The sequence below is a fragment of the Nerophis ophidion genome, linkage group LG28 (assembly GCF_033978795.1).
Source record: "Nerophis ophidion isolate RoL-2023_Sa linkage group LG28, RoL_Noph_v1.0, whole genome shotgun sequence".
Taxonomy (NCBI): domain Eukaryota; kingdom Metazoa; phylum Chordata; class Actinopteri; order Syngnathiformes; family Syngnathidae; genus Nerophis; species Nerophis ophidion.
In genome coordinates, this window is record NC_084638.1 from 30,998,876 (window position 1) to 31,020,438 (window position 21,563).

At 38.6% G+C, this 21,563-nt stretch overlaps 2 protein-coding genes across 2 annotated transcripts in view; one reads left to right on the top strand and one right to left on the bottom strand.

Moving 5' to 3' along the window:
• LOC133545681 (solute carrier family 22 member 4-like) overlaps positions 1-21,563 on the top strand; it is a 145,246-nt gene that overhangs the window by 7,468 nt on the left and 116,215 nt on the right. Inside the window, exon 2 of the mRNA XM_061891486.1 lies at positions 5,681-5,846. The gene's annotated coding sequence lies outside the window, so the exon portion shown is untranslated. The remainder of the gene's footprint in view (positions 1-5,680; positions 5,847-21,563) is intronic.
• Positions 1-21,563, bottom strand: part of LOC133545682 (organic cation/carnitine transporter 2-like) — a 28,087-nt gene that overhangs the window by 1,381 nt on the left and 5,143 nt on the right. The window contains exons 2-9 of the mRNA XM_061891488.1: positions 20,307-20,410; positions 18,450-18,604; positions 15,324-15,495; positions 12,477-12,603; positions 12,303-12,403; positions 5,699-5,913; positions 337-519; positions 130-265 (exon numbers count right to left, since the gene is read on the bottom strand). Of these exons, the coding sequence (XP_061747472.1) occupies positions 130-265; positions 337-519; positions 5,699-5,913; positions 12,303-12,403; positions 12,477-12,603; positions 15,324-15,495; positions 18,450-18,604; positions 20,307-20,410 (1,193 nt within the window). The remainder of the gene's footprint in view (positions 1-129; positions 266-336; positions 520-5,698; positions 5,914-12,302; positions 12,404-12,476; positions 12,604-15,323; positions 15,496-18,449; positions 18,605-20,306; positions 20,411-21,563) is intronic.

Below are 21,563 nucleotides of genomic sequence, written 5' to 3' on the forward strand. Positions count from 1 at the left end.
TGATGTTAAAATGTGATGTTGGCATGTAGCTCACATAGCTATGCTAGTGTTGCTAACCTGACATGATGTTAAAATGTGATTTTAGCATGTAGCTCACATAGTTATGCTTGTGTTGTAGAGTCCACTCACCTACACACGGTCTGCATCTGTGACATGGTTTCCGGTAAAGGTTTTCCGAACGTCTCCGGCAGCAGCAGACAAAGAAAGGCCCCAAAAATGGCCAACGTTCCCATGAGAATGTAGGGTAGCGCTTGATAATATTGTCCTAAGTGGGAAAGTATTTCATCAAGCGGTCGGCATGAATCCTTTGCGGACCCGGCAATACGACTAACTCACCCAAGTAGATGATGAAGGGGGAGAGGATGGTTCCGATACGAGCGGCCATGGAGCAGAAGCCCATGGCCGTGTTCCGAATGACGGTGGGGAAGAGCTCCGAGGTGACGGTGTACACCACGCAGAACGCAGACGTCACGCCGAATTTCCCCAACATCTCCAGCAGCACGGCCCCCCACTGGAGGTCTGCAAGTTGTTGGCAAATAAGACCAATTCAAGGCCTACTGAAATGAGATGTTCTTATTTAAACGGGGATAGCAGGTCCATTCGATGTGTCATACTTGATCATTTCGCGATATTGCCATATTTTTGCCGAAAGGATTTAGTAGAGAACATCCACGATAAAGTTTGCAACTTTTGGTCGCTAATAGAAAAGCCCTGCCTTTACCGGAAGTAGTGTGCGTTATGTCACGAGTTGCAGGGCTCCACACATATTCACATTGTTTATAATGGGAGCCACCAGCAGTAAGATCAATTCGGACCGAGAAAGCGACAATTTCCCCATTAATTTGAGCGAGGATGAAAGATTCGTGAATTAGAATATCGATAGGGAGGCGTTCGGGTGCCATCCTGACCAGATCCCCGAACCACCTCATCTGGCTCTTCTCGATGTGGAGGAGCAGCGGGTTTACTTTGAGTTCTTCCCTGATGACAGAGCTTCTCACCCTATTTCTAAGGGAGAGACCCGCCTCCTGTCGGAGGAAACTCATTTCAGCCGCTTGTACCCGTGATCTTGTCTTATCGGTCATATCCCAACGCTCATGACCGTAGGTGAGGATGGGAACGTAGATCAACCGGTAAATTGAGAGCTTTGCCTTCCGGCTCAGCTCCTTTTTCACCACAACGGATCGATACAACGTCCGCATTACTGAAGACGCCGCACCGATCCGCCTGTCCACCTCACAATCCACTCTTCCCTCACTCGTGAACAAGACTCCGAGGTACTTGAACTCCTCCACTCGGGGCAAGATCTCCTCCCCAACCCGGAGATGGCACTCCACCCTTTTCCGGGCGAGAACCATGGACTATCCGTAATAATTATTTCACAATAAAACAGTACATTTGTCAACATAAACAAGTATCAAATAATTATATTTATTACTTAGACCAGGGGTCCCCAACGCGGTGCCCGCGGGCACCAGTGAGCTGCCTCTATTTTTAAAATTTTATTTATTTACTAGCAAGGTGGTCTCGCTTTGCTCGACATTTTTAATTCTAAGAGAGACAAAACTCAAATAGAATTTGAAAATGCAAAAATATATTCTAAAGACTTGGTCTTCACTTGTTGAAATAAATACATTTATTTTTTACTTTGCTTCTTATAACTTTCAGAAATACAATTTTAGAGAAAAATACAACCTTAAAAATGATTTTAGGATTTTTAAACACGTATACCTTTTTACCTTTTTAAATTCCTTCCACTTCTTTCCTGACAATTAAAATCCATGTTAAAGTAAATTATTTTTTTTTATTGTAAAGCATATCTAATAGATTTTAATTTTATTCTTCATTTTAGTTTCTGTTTTTTCGACGAAGAATATTTGTAAAATATTTCTTCAAACTTATTATGATTAAAATAAAATAAAAATATTCTGGGAAATCTAGAAAATCTGTAAAATCAAATTTAAATCTTATTTCAAAGTCTTTTGAATTTCTTTAAAATTTTTGTTCTGGAAAATCCAGAAGAAATAATGATTTGTCTTTGTTAGAAATATAGCTTGGTCCAATTTGTTATATATTCTAACAAAGTGCAGATTGGATTTTAACCTATTTAAAACATGTCATCAAAATACTAAAATTAATCTTGACGAGGAAATATTACTAATGATGTTCCATAAATAATTTTTTTAACTTTTTCAAAAAGATTCAAATTAGCAAATTTTTCTGTCCTTTCTTTTGGTTGAATTTTGAATTTAAAGAGTCGAAATTGAAGATAAACTATGCTTCAAAATTTAATTTTTCATTTTTCTCCTGTTTTCTCCTCTTTTAATCCGTTTAATTTTTTCCCTACAAAAAACCTTCCGTAAAAGAAAAAAAAATGTACGACGGAATGATAGACAGAAATACCAATTTTTTTTAATATATTGAGATTTATTTATTAAAAGGTAAATTGAGCAAATTGGCTAGTTTTGGCAATTTATTTAAGTGTGTATCAAAGTGGTAGTCATTCGCATTAATCAGTACCCAAGAAGTAGCTCTTGGTTTCAAAAATGTTGGTGACCCCTGACTTAGACGTTCAAAGTCTCCAAGTCAGAAGCAAATTAGAGAGTATGCAGTAACAAACGTGTCCGCATCATTCATCTTATTGCATCGTGAGCTAAACTTTTTTTCTAGATTTTACAACCACTAGTTGTCACCAAAAAAACAAATTTTCTAACTACTTTAAAAGCATAAATCCTCAGTGTTTTTTAGTTGCTCACTAAATAATAAATGTTTGTCTCCTGCTGATATCGTATTGGATTAAGTTGGTATCGGCCCATACAAAAGGTTGCGAAGTCAGTATCGTCTAAGTGGAAAAAGTTCAAACGAGGACACTGAGAATATTTCACAAGCACATTTTAAAAAGATAAAATAAAACATGTATTTAAAGCGCATGTTTTTACATCAGGGGTCACCAATGCGGTGTTAGCGGGCACCAGGTAGCCTGTAAGGACCAGATGAGTCGCCCGCTGGCCTGTTCTAAATATAGCTCAAATAGCAGCACTTACCAGTGAGCTGCCTCTATTTTTTAAACTTTATTTATTTACTAGCAAGCTGGTCTTGCTTTGATCGACATTTTTAATTCTAAGAGAAAAAAAACTCAAATAGAATCTGAAAATCCAAGAAAATATTTTAAAGACTTATAAATTCATTTATCTTTTTACTTTGCTTCTTATAACTTTCAGAAAGACAATTTTAGAGAAAAAATACAACCTTAAAAAATGGTTTTAGGATTTTTAAACACATATACCTTTTTACCTTTTAAATTGCTTCCTCTTCTTTCCTGACAATTTAAATCAATGTTCAAGTAATATTTTTTTTTTATTGTAAAGAATAATTAATACATTTTAATTTAATTCTTCATTTTAGCTTCTGTTTTTTCGACAAAGAATATTTGTGAAATATTTCTTCAAACTTATTAGGATTAAAGTAAATAAAAAATATTCTGGCAAATCTAGAAAATCTGTCTGATCAAATTTAAATTTTATTTCATTTTTGTTCTGGAAAAGCTAGAAGAAATAATGATTTGTCTTTGTTAGAAATATATCTTGGTCCAATTTGTTATATATTATAACAAAGTGCAGATTGGATTTTAACCTATTTAAAACATGTCATCAAAATTCTAAAATTAATCTTAATCAGGAAAAATTTCTAATGATGTTACATGAATCATTTTTTTAATTTTTTCAAAAAGATTCGAATTAGCTAGTTTTTCTCTTAATTTTTTCGGTCGAATTTTCAATGTTAAAGAGTCGAAATTGAAGAGAAACTGTTTCAAAATGAAATTTTCTTTTTTTTTCGTTTTTTCTCCTCTTTTAAACCGTTCAATTATGTGTTTTTTTCCATCATTTATTCTCTACAAAAAACCTTCCGTAGAAGGAAAACATTTTTACGATGGAATGACGGACAGAAATACCCATTTTTTAACAACATAGATTTAAAGGTAAATTGAACAAATTGGCTATTTCTGGCAATTTATTTAAGTGCGTATCAAACTGGTAGCCCTTCGCATTAATCAGTACCCAAGAGGTAGCTCTTGGTTTCAAACAAGTTGGTGACCCCTGTTTTACAGTGTCAATAGAGTAAAGCGCGTGAAAATGGTTTCAGAAATAAGCAAGCTATGATTTTATTTGTTAATACGCAACATATTTTATTTGTTAATACGCAACACACCCCAGTGCTGTCATATCTACTTTACTTGTATTTTTGATGATTATATATTCATGAAGAATGCTGTGGTCGTCTGTGTTGCGGACCTGATGCAAGTGCAGTACTGGCATCGACCAGCAGAGTGTGCTGTTGATTCAGGCGGCACTCCTTTGCTGTCTGTTTGACTCTACCAGTTTTAGTTCAGTTAAAGTACCAATGATTGTCACACGCACACTAGGTGTAGGGATGTCCCGATCCCAGGTTTTTGCACTTCCGATCCGATACCGATATTGTTTTTGCACTTCCGATCCGATACTGGCCTATCCGAGCATGTATTAAAGTTTAAAGTTATTTAGCCTACTTAGTTGTCAGATTCATGTTGAAAAGGGTTTTAGTACTCTTGATAACAACTAGCCAGCTGAATTAGGTGAGTTTGAATAATACACAATGGTTGGTGTTCAAGGATAAACCCAAAATAGAAAAATGTATACATGACAAACAGAAATGGGATCATTGAACAGTAAAAAAGTGAACAGTATAAAGTGCAAATAATGCTGTAAACATTAAAAAAAGCAAAACACACAAACAACCTGAGTGGGATAAAATGTCTATAACTCAGCATCAATACTTGCTCTTGAACAAGTGTAAACTTAAAAAAAAACAAATAAATAAACTATCTACACACTCCTTTCAATTGTTTGCCCCAGTCAGGGGGGCAAACAATTGAAGTCCAAGCATAATGGGGAGATTCTTTCTAACAAAGACGAGCACTTCAAGATGCTCAGGTGTCAGCCTGCTCCAGCGTTCATCAATGATGAGTGAGGCTGTGCTAAAAAGCCTCTCACTCTAAAGAGTCATTAAAATGTCTTACAGCTTTACCTCCACTCTTGAGTTTATTGTGGCATGTTTTGCACTCCACCTCTTCATCTTTTTCGTTTTGTAGGGTAAAATAATCCCACACAGCTGACATTTTTACCATAACTTCTAATTCACGGTTAGAACACAGACCTGTGGATGTGTTGAAGGTGTGCTGGAAAATGTGGAACGGAGCTTAGGGAGCAGCAGAATAGTGGAATGTATTATTTAAATGGGTGCGTTGGAAAACACGGACCAGTCTTTTTTTAACTGGATCTGGATCGGCATTTTCCCATGCCTTGCCGATACGCATTTTTTGGTAAATATCGGCGGCCGATCCGATATTTGGACAACCCTAACTAGGTGTGGTGAAATGTGGCTTCTGCATTTGACCCATCCCCTTGTTCACCCACTGGGATGTGAGGCCGCGCCCGGGAGTCCTTTTTGGATTATTTAACCCCCAATTCCATCCCTTGATGCTGAGTGCCAAGCAGGGAGATAATAGGTCCCATTTTTATAGTCTTTGGTATGACTCGGCTGGGGTTTGAACTCACGACCTGCCGACCTCAGGGAGGACACTCTAACCACTTAACAGGACTCCATGGCTGCCTGACTGCTAATCAGCTGTTGTGCTCCTCGACAGGAAGTCACCTGTCCTTACCTATGGGAATGAGGTGGACGCACAGGATCATGACTCCGCCCACCAACAGCGTGGTGGACTGGCTCAGGCGGCGGTAGCAGAAGTGCAGCAGCAGGAGGGCGATGAGGTACGCCGGCACCTCCGTCACCGCCGACAGGAAGCAGTTCAGGTAGGGGTCGCCGTGCAGGTTGGAGGTGTTGAGGATCAAGGCGTAGTAACTGAGGGTGATGACGAACCTGCGGGAAAAGGGATCATATGAAAATATGATGCCAGTTTTAGAATATTACCATCATGGAGTTTTCGTTTCAGTGAGTAAGCTAACCTAGCATGATTTCAAAATGTAATGTTAGCATGTAGCTCACATATATTTGCTAGTGTTGCTAACCTAGCATGATTTGAAAATGTAATGTTAGCAGGTAGCTCCCGTATCTATGCTAGTGTTGCTAACCTAGCGTGATGTAGAAATGTAATGTTAGCATGTAGCTCACATATATTTGCTAGTGTTGCTAACCTAGCATGATTTGAAAATGTAATGTTAGCAGGTAGCTCACATAGCTATGTTAGTGCTGCTAACCTAGCATGATTTGAAAATGTAATGTTAGCAGGTAGCTCACATCTATGCCAGTGTTGCTAACCTAACGATACGTTAAAATGTAATGTTAGCATGTAGGTCACATATCTGTTAGTTTTGCTAACCTAACGTGACGTTAAAATGTAATGTTAGCATGTAGCTCACATATCTATGCTTGTGTTGCTAATCTAGCATGATCTGAAAATTTAATGTTAGCATTTAGCTCACATATCTATGACAGTGTTTCTAACCTAGAGTGACGTGTAAAATGTAATGATAGCATGTAGTGCACATATCTATAGTAGTGTTGCTAACCTAGCGTGATGTTAAAATGTAATGTTAGCACGGAGCTCACATATATATGCTCTTGTTGCTAACCTAGCATGATTTGAAAATGTAATATTAGCATGTAGCTCACACATTTATGGTAGTGTTGCTAACCTAGCATGATTTGGAAATGTAATGTTAGCATGTTTGCTCACATAGCAATGCTAGTCTTGCTAACCTAGCATGATTTGAAAATGTAATGTTAGCATGTTTGCTCACATACCTATGCTAGTGTTGCTAACCTAGCGTGATGTTGAAATGGAATGTTTGCATGTAGCTCACATATATTTGCTAGTGTTTCTAACTTGCATGTTGTTAACATTTAATGTTAGCATGCCGGTCACATAGCAATGCTACTGTTGCTAACCTAGCATGATTTGAAAATGGAATGTTAGCATGTAGCTCACATACCTGTGCTAGTGTTGCTAACCTAGCTTGATGTTAAAATGTAATGTCAGCAGGAAGCTCACATTGCTAGTGTTCCTAACTTGCATGTTGTTAACATTTAATGTTAGCATGCCGCTCACATGTCTATGATCGTGTTGCTAACCCTAGCGTGATGTTAAAATGTAATGTTAGCATGGAGATCACATATCTATGCTGGTGTTGCTAACATAGCGTGATGTTACAATGCAATGTTAGCATGGAGCTCACATATCTAAGCTAGTGTTGCTAACCTATCACAAAGTTAATATGTAATGTTAGCATGGAGCTCACATGTCTTTGCTATTGTTGCTAACCCAGCATGATGTCAAAATTGAATTTTAGCATATAGCCCACATAGCCATGTTAGTGTTCCTAACCTAGCATGATGCTAAAAATGTAAGGTTAGTATGTAGCTCACATATATTTGCTAGTGTTTCTAACCTAGCATGTTGTTAACTTTTAATGTGGGGTGGTATAGCTCGGTTGGTAGAGCGGCCGTGTCAGCAACTTGAGGGTTGCAGGTTCGATCCCCGCTTCCGCCACCCTAGTCACTGCCGTTGTGTCCTTGGGCAAGACACTTTACCCACCTGCTCCCAGTGCCACCCACACTGGTTTATATGTAACTTAGATATTGGGTTTCACTATGTAAAGCGCTTTGAGTCACTAGAGAAAAAGCGCTATATAAATATAATTCACTTCAATTCACTAATGTATGCATGTAGCTCACATATATTTGCTAGTGTTTCTAACCTAGCATGTTGTTAACTTTTAATGGGGCGGCATAGCTCGGTTGGTAGAGTGGCCGTGCTAGAAACTTGAGGGTTGCAGGTTCGATTCCCGCTTGTGCCGTCCTAGTTACTGCCGTTGTGTCTTTGGGCAAGACACTTTACCCACCTGCTCCCAGTGCCACCCACACTGGTTTAAAAAAAATGTAACTTAGATATTGGGTGTCACTATGTAAAGCGCTTTGAGTCACTTGAGAAAAGCGCTATATAAATATAATTCACTTCACTTCACTAATGTTAGCACGTAGCTCACATAGCTACGCCAGTGTTGCTAACCTAACGTGACGTTAAAATTTAACTTTAGCATGTAGCTCACATAGCCATGGTAATGTTGGTTACATAGCATGATGTTAAGCTGTAATGTTAGCATGTAGCTCACATATCTTTGCTAGTGTTTCTAACCTTGCATGTTGTTAACATTTAATGTTAGCATGTAGCTCACATGGCCATGCCAGTTTTGCTAACATAGTGTGATGTTAAAATCAAACTTTAGCATGTAGCTCACATAGCCATGCTAGTAGTGTTTGTAACTTAGCATGATGTTAAAATGTAATGTAAGCATTTTGCTCACTTATATTTGTTAGTGTTTTTAACCTAGCATGTTTTTAATAATTAATGTTAGAATGTAGCTCACATAGCCATGCCGGTGTTGGTAACCTAGCATGATGTTAAACTGTAATGTTAGCATGTAGCTCACATATATTTGCTAGTGTTTTAAAATGAGACAAGACAGCCATCTTGGTATTGACGATCACAGCCCCTCCCTCACGAATGTTGGTGCGTGTGCACCAGCAGCAGAAGGTACGGGAAAAAAAACTGTGAAAAAAACGTCTCCCTCTCTGTGTCTGTGCACGGCGGCCATCTTTGAAATGGTTTTCAGCGCAGCGGTTCTTTGAAGGCTGATAAAATCAAAACCGTAGCAGTAATAAAAACTCTTTCATCAACTTTTAATCAGGAGGGTTCAATCCCTCTCCTGTGGTAATTTGAAGCCGACAAGACAAACGCGCTCAGAGGAGATAATGTTTTGAAGGGGGAATTGCAAACTTCCTGTTGATTTTTGCTGGGAGTTGTCAATATATGAAATGTAGGTCTAAGTGAGACCTACATAGAGGTTTTTGTTTCATGTCCGTACGTCATTCCTACTGGAAGTTCCAGGCAGTTTTGTCTGTGGTTTCTTACCAACTCGACGTACTATCTTAACACTGACACACTCTCTCGTCGCAACTCGGCCCTGATGGCGGCACCTATAAGTTTACAATTAGTTGTTGGACGGTTGTTTTTACGATATGCAGGCAAACGACAACTTTAAAACATACCGGCTTAACTACGGCACCTGGCAGCCATCTTGGTGCAGACGATCACAGCCCCTCCCTCATTAATGGTGGTGCGTGCGCACCAGCAGCAGACGGTACGGAAAAAAAACGTCTCCCTCACTGTGTCTGCGCACGGCGGCCATCTTTGAAATGGTTTTCAGCGCAGCGGTTCTTTGAAGGCTGATAAAATCAAAACCGTAGCAGTAATAAAAACTATTTCATCAACTTTTAATCAGAAGGGTTCAATCCCTCTCCTGTGGTAGTTTGAAGCCGACAAGACAAACGCGCTCAGAGGAGATAATGTTTGAAAAAAGGGGACCGTTTTTTACAAAACTTTTGTTTTGAAGGGGGAATTGCAAATTTCCTATTGATTTTTGCTGGAAGTTGTCAATATAAGACATGTAGGTCTAAGGGAGACCTACATAGAGGTTTTTGTTTCATGTCTCTACAATGTTCCCACTGGAAGTTACAGGCAGTTTTGTCTGTGTTTTATTCCTAGGGGGCGCTAGAGCGCAATTTTGAGTTTTGGGGTTAGGTTTTTTGATTAGATCCTGCTGTGTGTATCCAGTTTGGTGAGTTTTGAAGCATAATAAGTGGGTCAAATTACAGCTCAAAGAGGCAAAGGTGAGTCTTTTTACAAAACTTATGTTTTGAAGGGGGAATTGCAAACTTCCTGTTGATTTTTGCTGAAGGATGTCCCTGAATGAAATCTAGGTCTAAGTGAGACCTACATAGAGGTTTTTGTTTCATGTCGCTATGACATTCCTGCTGGAAGTTACAGGCAGTTTTGTCTGTGTTTTCTTCCTAGGGGGCGCTAGAGTGCAATTTTTAGTTTTGGGGTTAGGTTTTTTGATTAAACCGCAATGTTTGCCAGTCCTGATGTGGTGAGTTTTGAAGCATGTTAAGGGGGTCAAATTACACCTCAAAAAGGCAAAGGTGAGTGTTTTTACAAAACTTTAGTTTTGAAGGGGAAATTGCAAACTTCCTGTTGATTTTTGCTGAAGGATGTCCCTGAATGAAATCTAGGTCTAAGTGAGACCTACATAGGGGTTTTTGTTTCATGTCGCTATGACATTCCTGCTGGAAGTTACAGGCAGTTTTGTCTGTGTTTTCTTCCTAGGGGGCGCTAGAGTGCAATTTTTAGTTTTGGGGTTAGGTTTTTTGATTAAATCGCAATGTTCGCCAGTCCTGATGTGGTGAGTTTTGAAGCATGTTAAGGGGGTCAAATTACATTTCAAAGAGGCAAGGGTGAGTGTTTTTACAAAACTTTAGTTTTGAAGGGGAATTGCAAACTTCCTGTTGATTTTTGCTGAAGGATTTCCCTGAATTAAATCTAGGTCTAAGAGAGACCTACATAGAGGTTGTTGTTTCATGCCGCTACGACATTCCTACTGGAAGTTACAGGCAGTTTTGTCTGTGTTTTCTTCCTAGGGGGCGCTAGAGTGCAATTTTTAGTTTTGGGGTTAGGTTTTTTGATTAAATCGCAATGTTTGCCAGTCCTGATGTGGTGAGTTTCAAAACATGTTAAGGGGGTCAAATTACAGCTCAAAGCTGCGGAATAATAATAAGGAAAGAAAGAATAAAACGTTAGAAATTCAATAGGGTCCTCCGTCCCAAAGGGACATTCGGTCCCTAATAATGAGTCATTAAAGTTTCAGACACACTTTGAAATACTAGCATCAAGGCCACATAAAAGCAAGTTGAAATTAGTGTCGCTGTAGCACAGGGGTCACCAACCTTTTTAAAACCAAGAGTTTCTTCTTGGGTACTGATTCATGCGAAGGGCTACCAGTTTGATACACACTTAATTAAATTGCCAGAAATAGCCAATTTGCTCAATTTTTTCCTTTTACGGAAGGTTTTTTGTAGAGAATAAATGATGAAAAAAACCACTTAATTGAACAGTTTAAAAGAGGAAAAAACAGGGAAAAAAATGAAAATTACATTTTGAAACATAGTTTAGCTTCAATTTCGACTCTTTAAAATTCAAAATTCAACCGAAAAAAAGAAGGAAAAAACTAGCTAATTCAAATCTTTTTGAAAAAAAAAATAATTTTTTTTTTATGGAACATCATTAGTAATTTTTCCTGAATAAGATTAATTTTAGAATTTTGATCACATGTTCTAAATTGGTTAAAATCCAATCTGCACTATGTTAGAATATATAACAAATTGGACCAAGCTATATTTCTAACAAAGACAAAACATTATTTCTTCTAGATTTTCCAGAACAAACATTTTAAAAGAAATTCAAAAGACTTTGAAATAAGATTAAAATTTGATTCTAAAGATTTTCTAGATTTGCCAGAATATTTTTTTGAATTTTAATCATATATGTAAAGCAACATTTCACAAATATTCCTCGTCAAAAAAACAGAAGATAAAATGAAGAATTCAATTAAAATGTATTTATTATTCTTAACAATAAAAAAAAAAATTTTTACTTGAACATTGATTTAAATTGTCAGGAAAGAAGAGGAAGGAATTTAAAAGGTAAAAAGGCATATCGGCTGGGGACATCTCTGCGCTGCTGATCCGCCTCCGCTTGGGATGGTTTCCTGCTGGCTCCGCTGTGAACGGGACTCTCGCTGCTGCGTTGGATCCACTTTGGACTGGACTCTTGCGACTGTGTTGGATCCATTATGGATTAAACTTTCACAGTATCATGTTAGACCTGCTCGACATCCATTGCTTTCCTCCTCTCCAAGGTTCTCATAGTCATCATTGTCACCGACGTCCCACTGGGTGTGAGTTTTCCTTGCCCTTATGTGGGCTTACCGAGGATGTGGTTTGTGTTGTGGTTTGTGCAGCCCTTTGAGACACTAGTGATTTAGGGCTATATAAGTAAACATTGATTGATTGATTGACATGTGTTTAAAAATCCTAAAATCATTTTTTAAGGTTGTATTTTTCTCTAAAATTGTCTTTCTGAAAGTTATAAGAAGCAAAGTAAAAAAAATTAAGGAATTTATTTAAACAAGTGAAGACCAACATTTTCTTGGATTTTCAAATTCTATTTGAGTTTTGTCTCTCTTAGAATTAAAAATGTCGAGCAAAGCGAGACCAGCTTGCTAGTAAATAAATAGAGGCAGCTCACTGGTAAGTGCTGCTATTTGAGCTATTTTTAGAACAGTCCAGCGGGGGCTGCGTTGGTGACCCCTGCTGTAGCACATAAGAAAGACACAATGAAATAAGAGTCCTACCACAGAAGTTGACACAACACGGTGACGCTGTAAACATTGCAGCTCCTCACGATGTCTTTGATGTTATATTTCTTCTCTTTCATCCTCAAAGCATCTTCAATCTGACACACACAAAAAATACTCACTTCAAATCACTACCCAAACCTTAAGAAATAATCTTTTTTTTTTTTTTACCTCAGCCTTTGTAAAAATGGCGTCTGGGGTGGCAACCTGATTTGTCTGAGCGGCGACTTTCAGTATGGACTCCGCCTCCTCCACGCGGCCCTGAGAGAGCAGCCAGCGAGGAGACTCGGGGATCCACCTGCACCACATTGATTAGTGGAGCTTTAGAATAGAATAGAAAGTACTTTATTAATCCCTGGGGGAAATTCAGAACCACAGTTTGTTCACAATAAACAATAATAATAATAAATAATACATAACATATATTATATACATAATATATGAATAATATAAATCTATTCTACATTCAAGTGCAGTCCAGGAACATATGTATTTTACAGTCTGATGGCTGTCGGTATGAACTCATTCATAATTCATCAGCCCTCCGATATCCTCGTGCAACATCTGAATCCAATTTCAAATATTATGTTAATCAAACTTTTGTAATGTTTTGTAAAGTTTTCATGTTGCTTACATACGCTAGCGTTGCTAATCTAGCATAGTGCATGATGTTAAAATGTAATATTAGCATGTAGCTCACATAGCTTTACTAATGTTAAAATGTAATATTAGCATGTAGCTTACTTAGCTTTACTAATGTCAAAATGTAATGTTAGCACGTAACTCACATAGCTTTACTAATGTTAAAATGTAATGTTAGCATGTGGCTTACATAGCTTTACTAATGTTAAAATGTAATGTTAGCATGTAGCTTACATAGCTTTACTAATGTTAAAATGTAATGTGAGCATGTAGCTTACATAGCTTTACTAATGTTAAAATGTAATGTTAGCATGTAGCTCACATAGCTTTACTAATGTTAAAATGTAATGTTAGCATGTAGCTTACATAGCTTTACTAATGTTAAAATGTAATATTAGCATGTAGCTTACATAGCTTTACTAATGTTAAAATGTAATATTAGCATGTAGATATCATAGCTTTACTAATGTTGTTCAAATGTAATGTTAGCATGTAGCTTACATAACTTTACTAATGTTAAAATGTAATGTTAGCATGTTGCTCACATAGCGAAGTTAGTATTGCTAACCTAGCATTTTGTGAAAAGGTAATGTTAGCATGTAGCTCACACAGCGATGCCAGTGTTGCTAGCCTAGCATTATGTTAAAACGTAATGTTAACATGTAGCTAATGTTTTAATTTTCCTGAAGGAACTCTCCTGAAGGAATCAATAAAGTACTATCTATCTATCTATCTATCTAACATAACTATGCTAATGTTGCCAACCTGGCATTATGTTAAATTGTAATGTTTGCATGTAGCTTACAGAGCTATGCGAGTATTGCTAACCTAGCATGTTGCATGATGTTAAAATGTAATGTTAGCATGTAGATTACATAGCTTTACTAATGTTCAAATGTAATGTTAGCATGTAGATTACATAGCTTTACTAATGTTGTTCAAATGTAATGTTAGCATCCAGCTCACATATTTTTTTTAGTGGTGCTAACTTAGTATGATGTTAAAATGCAATGTTAGCATGTAGCTCACATAGCGATGCTAGTGTTGCTTACTTCGTATGGTGTTAAAAGGTAATGTTAGCATTTAGCTCACATAACTATGCTAATGTTGCCAACCTGGAATTATGTTAAAATGTAATGTCAGCAAGTAGCTCAAGTAGCTATACTATTGTTCCTAAGCTAACATGACATTAAATTATAATGTTAGCATGTAGCCCATATATATATATTCAAGTGTTGCTAACCTAGCATGATATAAAAATGTATTGTTAGTTAGCATGTAGCTCACATAGTTATATTAGTGTTGCTAACCTAGCATTATGGTAAAAGGTAATGTTAGCATGTAAAAAACTTAACTATGCTAATGTTGCCAACCTGGCATTATGTTACATTGTAATGTTTGCATGTAGCTTACAGAGCTATGCCAGTGTTGCTAACCTAGCATGCTGCAAGATGTTAAAATGGAATGTTAGCATGTAGCTTACATATCTTTACTAATTGTTTTCGATGCTAGTGTTGGTAACTTAGTATGGTGTTAAAAGGTAATGTTAGCATGTAGCTCACATAACTATGCTAAGGTTGCCAACCTGAAATTATGTTAAAATGTAATGTTTGCAAGTAGCTCAAGTAGCTAAGCTAACATGATGTTAAATTATAATGTTAGCATGTAGTCCATATGGATATTCTAGTGTTGCTAACCTAGCATGATGTGAAAATGTATTGTTAGCATGTAGCTCACATAGCTATACTCGTGTTGCCAACCGAGCATGATGTTAAAATGCAATGTTAGCATGTAGCTCAAATAGTAGCGATAGTGGAGTTTCTTTCTGCAATTATAAGTATGAAAGTATTCATAATGTTGGTTATAATGATTAAAAAGGTAGGTTAGACTGTCACTCAGTGTCTACTTTTAGGTCTCTACTGAGCTTTGTACCGTAAAGTTCAAATTTCAATGACAATTAAAAAGGAAGTCTAAGTCTAAAACGAGTAGAACATCAAGTTCACAGTATTGGTTTTACAATTATGCTTTCCAAGTTAAGGTGAAACGGATCACTTGAAACACTGACGGAAAATCCATTCCATGTTACAGTATTTAAAAAAATATATATATTTAAAACATCCAAATTTAAAATATTTGTAGCAACTTTCTAAAAAACAAAAACTGCTGAAAAGTCACAAAAAGAGCCAGCAAAATCTTGGAGGGACTGCTAAAAAGTGGTGGTTCAATGTGCCATTTTCAGCGCCACCTAGCGGCTGCATACTCGTACATCGAGGAAACACTTTATAGAGTAAATAGTCATTTATGAAAATAATAATTTCAGCGAATATTGTCAAATATTTGCAAGATGGCCGAAGCAATGCCAAATAGTTTTCTCACCACCACAGCGGTATGTTTATCAGTCCTGAGGCGGCCATGGGGATCATCAGCATCCTCCACGAGCGCAAAAAGTACGCCACCGGTGGCATAAGCATGTACCCTATGGCAGAGCTCATGAAGACCCCCAGGGAGCAGAAGACCACCCGAGCCTTGGAGTTGAGGATTTCTGTTCCTAAGGACCAAACATTCACAAGTCACTTCTTACATACATGCTAATAGAGCGTCCATAGCAGCCGCCACTATCTGTGTTGTATACAAAAAAATTAGAGATGTCCGATAATGGCTTTTTTGCCGGTATTCTGATATTGTCAACTCTTAAAGGCCTATTGAAATGAGATGTTCTTATTCAAACGGGGATAGCAGGTCCATTCTATGTGTCATACTTGATCATTTTGCAATATTGCCATATTTTTGCTGAAAGGATTTATTAGAGAACATCCACGATAAAGTTTGCAATTTTTGGTCGCTAATAAAAAAGCCTTGCATTTACCGGAAGTAGCAGACGATGTGCGTGTGACGTCACGGGTTGTAGGGCTCCTCACATCCTCACATTGTTTACAATCATAGCCTCCAGCAGCAAGAGCTATTCGAACTGAGAAAGCGACAATTTCCCCATTAATTAGAGCGAGGAAGAAAGATTCGTGGATGAGGAAAGTTAGAGTGAAGCACAAGAAAAAAAAAAGAATAGGCGACGGCAGTGGGAGCGTTTCAGATGTAATTAGACATATTTACTAGGATAATTCTGGAAGATCCCTTATCTGGTTATTGTTTTAATAGTGTTTTATTGAGATTGTAAAGTCATACCTGAAAGTCGGATGGCTGCGGTGAACGCCAGTGTCTCGGAGAGAAGCCGAGGAGCCAAGATCACAGCTGCCTCTTTGAGCTGCAGGAGGATGTCACGTAATCCACTGAAGTCTCCGGTTTGATTCAATTTAAAACACTATTTAAAAAAGAAGTACTGAAGAAGTATGAAAAGGAAAAAGAGTGATGCCCTCAGCACGATGGGAGAGAGGTGTATGGTCAGAGAGTGTTTGGGCCCGTGTGTGTGTGTGTGTGTGTGTGTGTGTGTGTGTGTGTGTGTGTGTGTGTGTGTGTGTGTGTGTGTGTGTGTGTGTGTGTGTGTGTGTGTGTGTGTGTGTGTGTGTGTGTGTGTGTGTGTGTGTGTGTGTGTGTGTGTGTGTGTGTGTGTGTTTTGTCTCGTCTTGTAGATGTAGCTTACCACTACCAGGTGTGAATGAATGAATGATGGGTTCCAACTCCTCTGTGAGCGCTTTGAATATCTAACAATAGAAAAGCGCGATATAAATCTAATCTATTATTATTATTATTATTATTATTATTGTCTCATAGTATTGTTAGTGTACAGGAGTTTTTCTTGTTTTTGTTTATAGTATTATATACAAGTATATAATACTTGTATTATATTCCATCCATTTTTATACCGCTTATTCCCTTTTGGAGTCTCGGGGGGCGCTGGCGCCTATCTCAGCTACAATCGGGTGGAAGGCGGGGTACACTCTGGACAAGTCGCCACCTCGTCGCAGGGCCAATTATTGTTTGTGTTAAATGTGGAACGAGTGAGAGGGGTTATAAGCATCTGCTTCATCCAACCCCTTTTCAAGCCTTGCATCAACATCTCTGCCAAAATGTACAAAAAAACAAAACCTGTGTTTAGTTGCACTGTGCAGGTTTTAAATAAATATTTCAATTCAAAAGAGCCGACTTAATGTCACAATTTTCCCATCCAAAAACTTGCTGGTTGACGTAGAGAAACATGTTCTTCTTGACCGCTCTGTGTTAAAGCTTCACAACAAACAAAAGAAACACCGGCTGTGTTTCGGTTGCTAAAGGCCGCTTTCCACCAACAGCATTCTTCTTTGACGCCTCCATTATTAATTGAGCAAATTGCAAAACATTCAGCAACACAGATGTCCAAATTACTGTGTAAGTATGCGATGAAAAGAGATGACTTTTAGCCGTAAGTGGTGCTAGGCTAATATGTCCCCTCCAACCCGAGACGTCACAAACACGCGTCATCATACGTGTCATCATTCGCAACGTTTTCAACAAGAAACTCCGCGGGAAATTTAAAATTGTAATTTAGTCAACTAAACCGGCCGTATTGGCATGTGTTGCAATGTATTTTATCTGATAAAATACAACTAAAAACATTGAATAATAAGTCAAATAAATAATAGATGAAAAGTTAAAGACACTTAAAAGCCTACTGAAATGAGATTTTCTTATTCAAACGGGGATAGCAGGTCCATTCTATTTGTCATACTTGATCATTTCGCGATATTGCCATATTTTTGCTGAAAGGATTTAGTAGAGAACATCCACGATAAAGTTTGCAACTTTTGGTCGCTAATAAAAAAAGCTTTGCCTTTACCGGAAGTAGCAGACGATGTGCGCGTGACGTCACGGGTTGTAGAGCTCCTCACATCCTCACATTGTTTATAATCATAGCCTCCAGCAGCTAGAGCGATTCGGACAGAGAAAACAACAATTTCCCCATTAATTCGAGCGAGGATGTAAGATTAATTTACTAGGATAATTCTGGACAATCCCTTATCTGCTTATTGTGTTACTATTGTTTTAGTGAGATTATATAAGTCGGAGGGGTGTGGTGACCGCCAGTGTCTCCGAGGGAAGCCACGTTTCTCGACGAGGCAAGGCAGCCGGGCTGAGATTTTTATTTTTTTTTCCCTCCACCGAGTAAGCATCCGACGGTCGGTGGCGGCCGGTGGGAGGAGGCAAGAGAGTCCACAGCTGCAGGGGGAACGACGCAAACTCTCCGCTCATGTCTACGGTAAGAGCCGAATGTAAACAAGGAAACACCGGCTGTGTTTGTGTTGCTAAAGGCGACCGCAATTCACCGCTTCCTACCTACATCTTTCTTCTTTGACGTCTTCATTATTAATTGAACAAATTGCAAAAGATTCAGCAACACAGATGTCCAGAATACTGTGTAATTATGCGATTAAAGCAGACTACTTATAGCTGGATCAAAATGTCCGCCACAATCCGTGACGTCACGCACACGCATCATCATACCGCAACGTTTTCAACAGAATACTTGGCCGATATTATCGGACATCCCTTTAAAAAAATCCGTAACGTTACCCAGCACAAAGGCGATGATGTAATTGGAGAACCCCCCTGCGCCTGCAAGGAAGAAAGTGAAAGTGAAGATCTCCCAACTGGGAGAGAACATCTGCGCCGTCACAGCAACCGTCTGAAGGAGCATCATGGTGAACAGGGCTGGCTTCCTTCCGTATCTGTTTTTAGAAAGGCAGACAAATCATTTTCAAGGTGTCTCAGACCCACGGCTTTACTATGAACTCACCTGCTGTGTTAGCATGAAGCTCGCATAGCTATGCTAGTGTAGCCAACCTAGCATGACGTTGAAATGTAATAGTAGCATGTAGCTCATATAGCTATGCTGATGTTGTTAAACTAGCATGGTGTTAAAATGTAATGTTAGCATGTAGCTCATATAGCCATGCTAGTGTTGCTAATTTAGCATGATGTTAAAATGTATTGTTATCATGTAGCTCACATAGCTACGGTAAAGTTGTGAAATGTATTGTTAGCATGAAGCACGCATAGCTGTGTTATTGTTGCTAACCTCGCATGATGTTAAAGTGTAATGCTAGTATTTAGCTCATATAGTGAAGCTGATGTTGTTAAACTAGCATGGTTTTAAAATGTAATGTTAGCATGTAGCTCATATAGCTGTGCTAGTGTTGCTAATTTAGCATGATGGTAAAATGTATTATCATGTAGTTCACATAGCTATGGTAAAGTTGTGAAATGTATTGTCAGCATGTAGCACGCATAGCTGTGTTATTGTTGCTATAAAGCTAGTATTTAGCTCATATAGCTAAGCTGGTGTTGCTAATCTAGCTTGATGTTAAAATATGATGTTTGCATGTAGCTCACATAGCTATGGTAAAGTTGGTAACCTAGCATAATGTTAAAATGTAATGTTGGCATGTAGCGCACATGGCTATGCTAGTGTTGCTAACCTAGCATGATGTTAAAATGTAATGTTGGCATGTAGCTCATATAGCGATGCTGGTGTTGCTAATATAGCATGATGCTAAAATGTAATGGTAGCATTTAACTCACAGCTCAGAGCAGGCTTTAACATAGATATGCTAGTGTTGCTAAACTAGCATGATGTTAAAATGTAATGTTAGCTTGTAACTCATATAGCTATGCTAATGTTGCTAACCTAGCATGATGGTAAAATACAATGTTGGCATGTATCTCACATAGCTATGCGAGTGTTGGTAACCTAGGATGATGTTAAAATGTAATGTTAGAATGTAGCCCCCTTATCTATGGTAGAGTTGCAATCATAGCAACATGTTAAAATTGTACGTTAGCATGTAGCTTACATAGCTGTGCTAGTGTTACTAATCTGGCATGATGGTAAAATGTAATGTTAGCATGTAGCTCATATTGCTATGCTATTGTTGCTAACCGAGCATGATGCTAAGGTTGCCTTTAGCTCACATAGCTCTGAGCAGGCGCCAACGTGTGTGTGTGTGTGTGTGTGTGTGTGTGTGTGTGTGTGTGTGTGTGTGTGTGTGTGTGTGTGTGTGTGTGTGTGTGTGTGTGTGTATAAACAAATAGACCCAACACTGTCAGTGTTACAGACCCTGTAAGGGTCAATTTACAGCGCCTTAGACTGTAAAAGAGTATTCAATCAAACAGTGGACAGTGCAGGGAGGACATCAGTCCTAAGGTATAAATCGACGTTAAAACAAACCACATCGATATTAAAAAAGGCCGACATTTTTACGATTACGTCATGAAACTAAAGTCTCACTCTTGTCGTTTTCTGAAACTTGTTAGCCTTGTACCTGTCTGTCCCACTCCTCAATGTTCCGTTTTATGTGATATGACGGCTGGCTTTCTACCTTATTTATTGTTAGAAATAAAAAATGTTGCGCGTTTTGACCATGAACGCACCTGTCTGACATCTGGCCTGAGATGAAGGCTCCAACGAGCACTCCGAAGTAATGGATGGAGGAGGACAGGGGTATTTTGTGCGAGTCCTCGCACACCAGGTCCCACTAAACAAGGGGCACAAGTCCTCGTTAGGAATGAGTCACAGGTTGAGAAACACACAGTAGAAGAAGAATACACAGCCAGCCTTTTGCAACATAGCGCCATCTGCAGGGTCCGTTCAGTCACTGCACCACTTTGCTCCAGTGCCACCAGACGAGCTCAAAGTTTCTCAAAAGATGTACCAATGTACAGCCAGTTTTTTCCTTAAAGGGGAACATTATCAGCAGACCTATGTAAGTGTCAATATATACCTTGATGGTGCAGAAAAAAGACCATGTATTTTTTTAACCGATTTCCGAACACTAAATGGGTGAATTTTGTCAAATTAAAGGCCTTTCTGTTTATCGGTCTTTTGACGTCACCGAGGTTATACACCCGCCATTTTCACATTACAAACACCGGGTCTCAGCTCTGTTATTTTCCGTTTTTTCGACTATTTTTTGGAACCTTGGAGACATCATGCCTCGTCGGTGTGTTGTCGGAGGTTGTAACAACACTAACAGGGAGGGATTCAAGTTGCACCACTGGCAAGAAATTTGCCACCAGACCCCCATTGAATGTGCTAGAGTGTCTGCACATTTTACCGGCGATGCTAAGACAGACATGGCACAGAGATGTATGGATAACCTGCAGATGCATTTGCAACGATTAAGTCAACAAAATCACAAAGGTGAGTTTTGTTGATGTTGACTTATGTGCTTGTACATTTGAAACTAGATACCCACATTTAATGCAAAACAAACACTTTCCAATCGACGGATTTAAGTTGCTCCAGTGTCACAAGATGCGAAAGTCCTGATCGTTTGGTCCGCACATTTTACCGGCGATGCTAATAAGGCAGCCATGCTATGGGCCACTTCATTAGGTACACCCATTCTATGGCCGAATAGCGTCAATAGCTATTCGCTCAATAGCTTCAGTTTCTTCTTCAATTTTGTTTTCGCTGTCTGCCTCCATACTCCGACCATCTGTTTCAATACATGCGTAATCTGTTGAATCGCTTAAACCGCTGAAATCCGAGTCTGAATCCGAGCTAATGTCGCTATATCTTGCTGTGGTAACCGCCATGTTTGTATTGGCAGCACTGTATGACGTCACAGGGAAATGGACAGTCGCATTGCAAATATCAAAAATCAAGAACTTTAAAGCTTTTTTAGG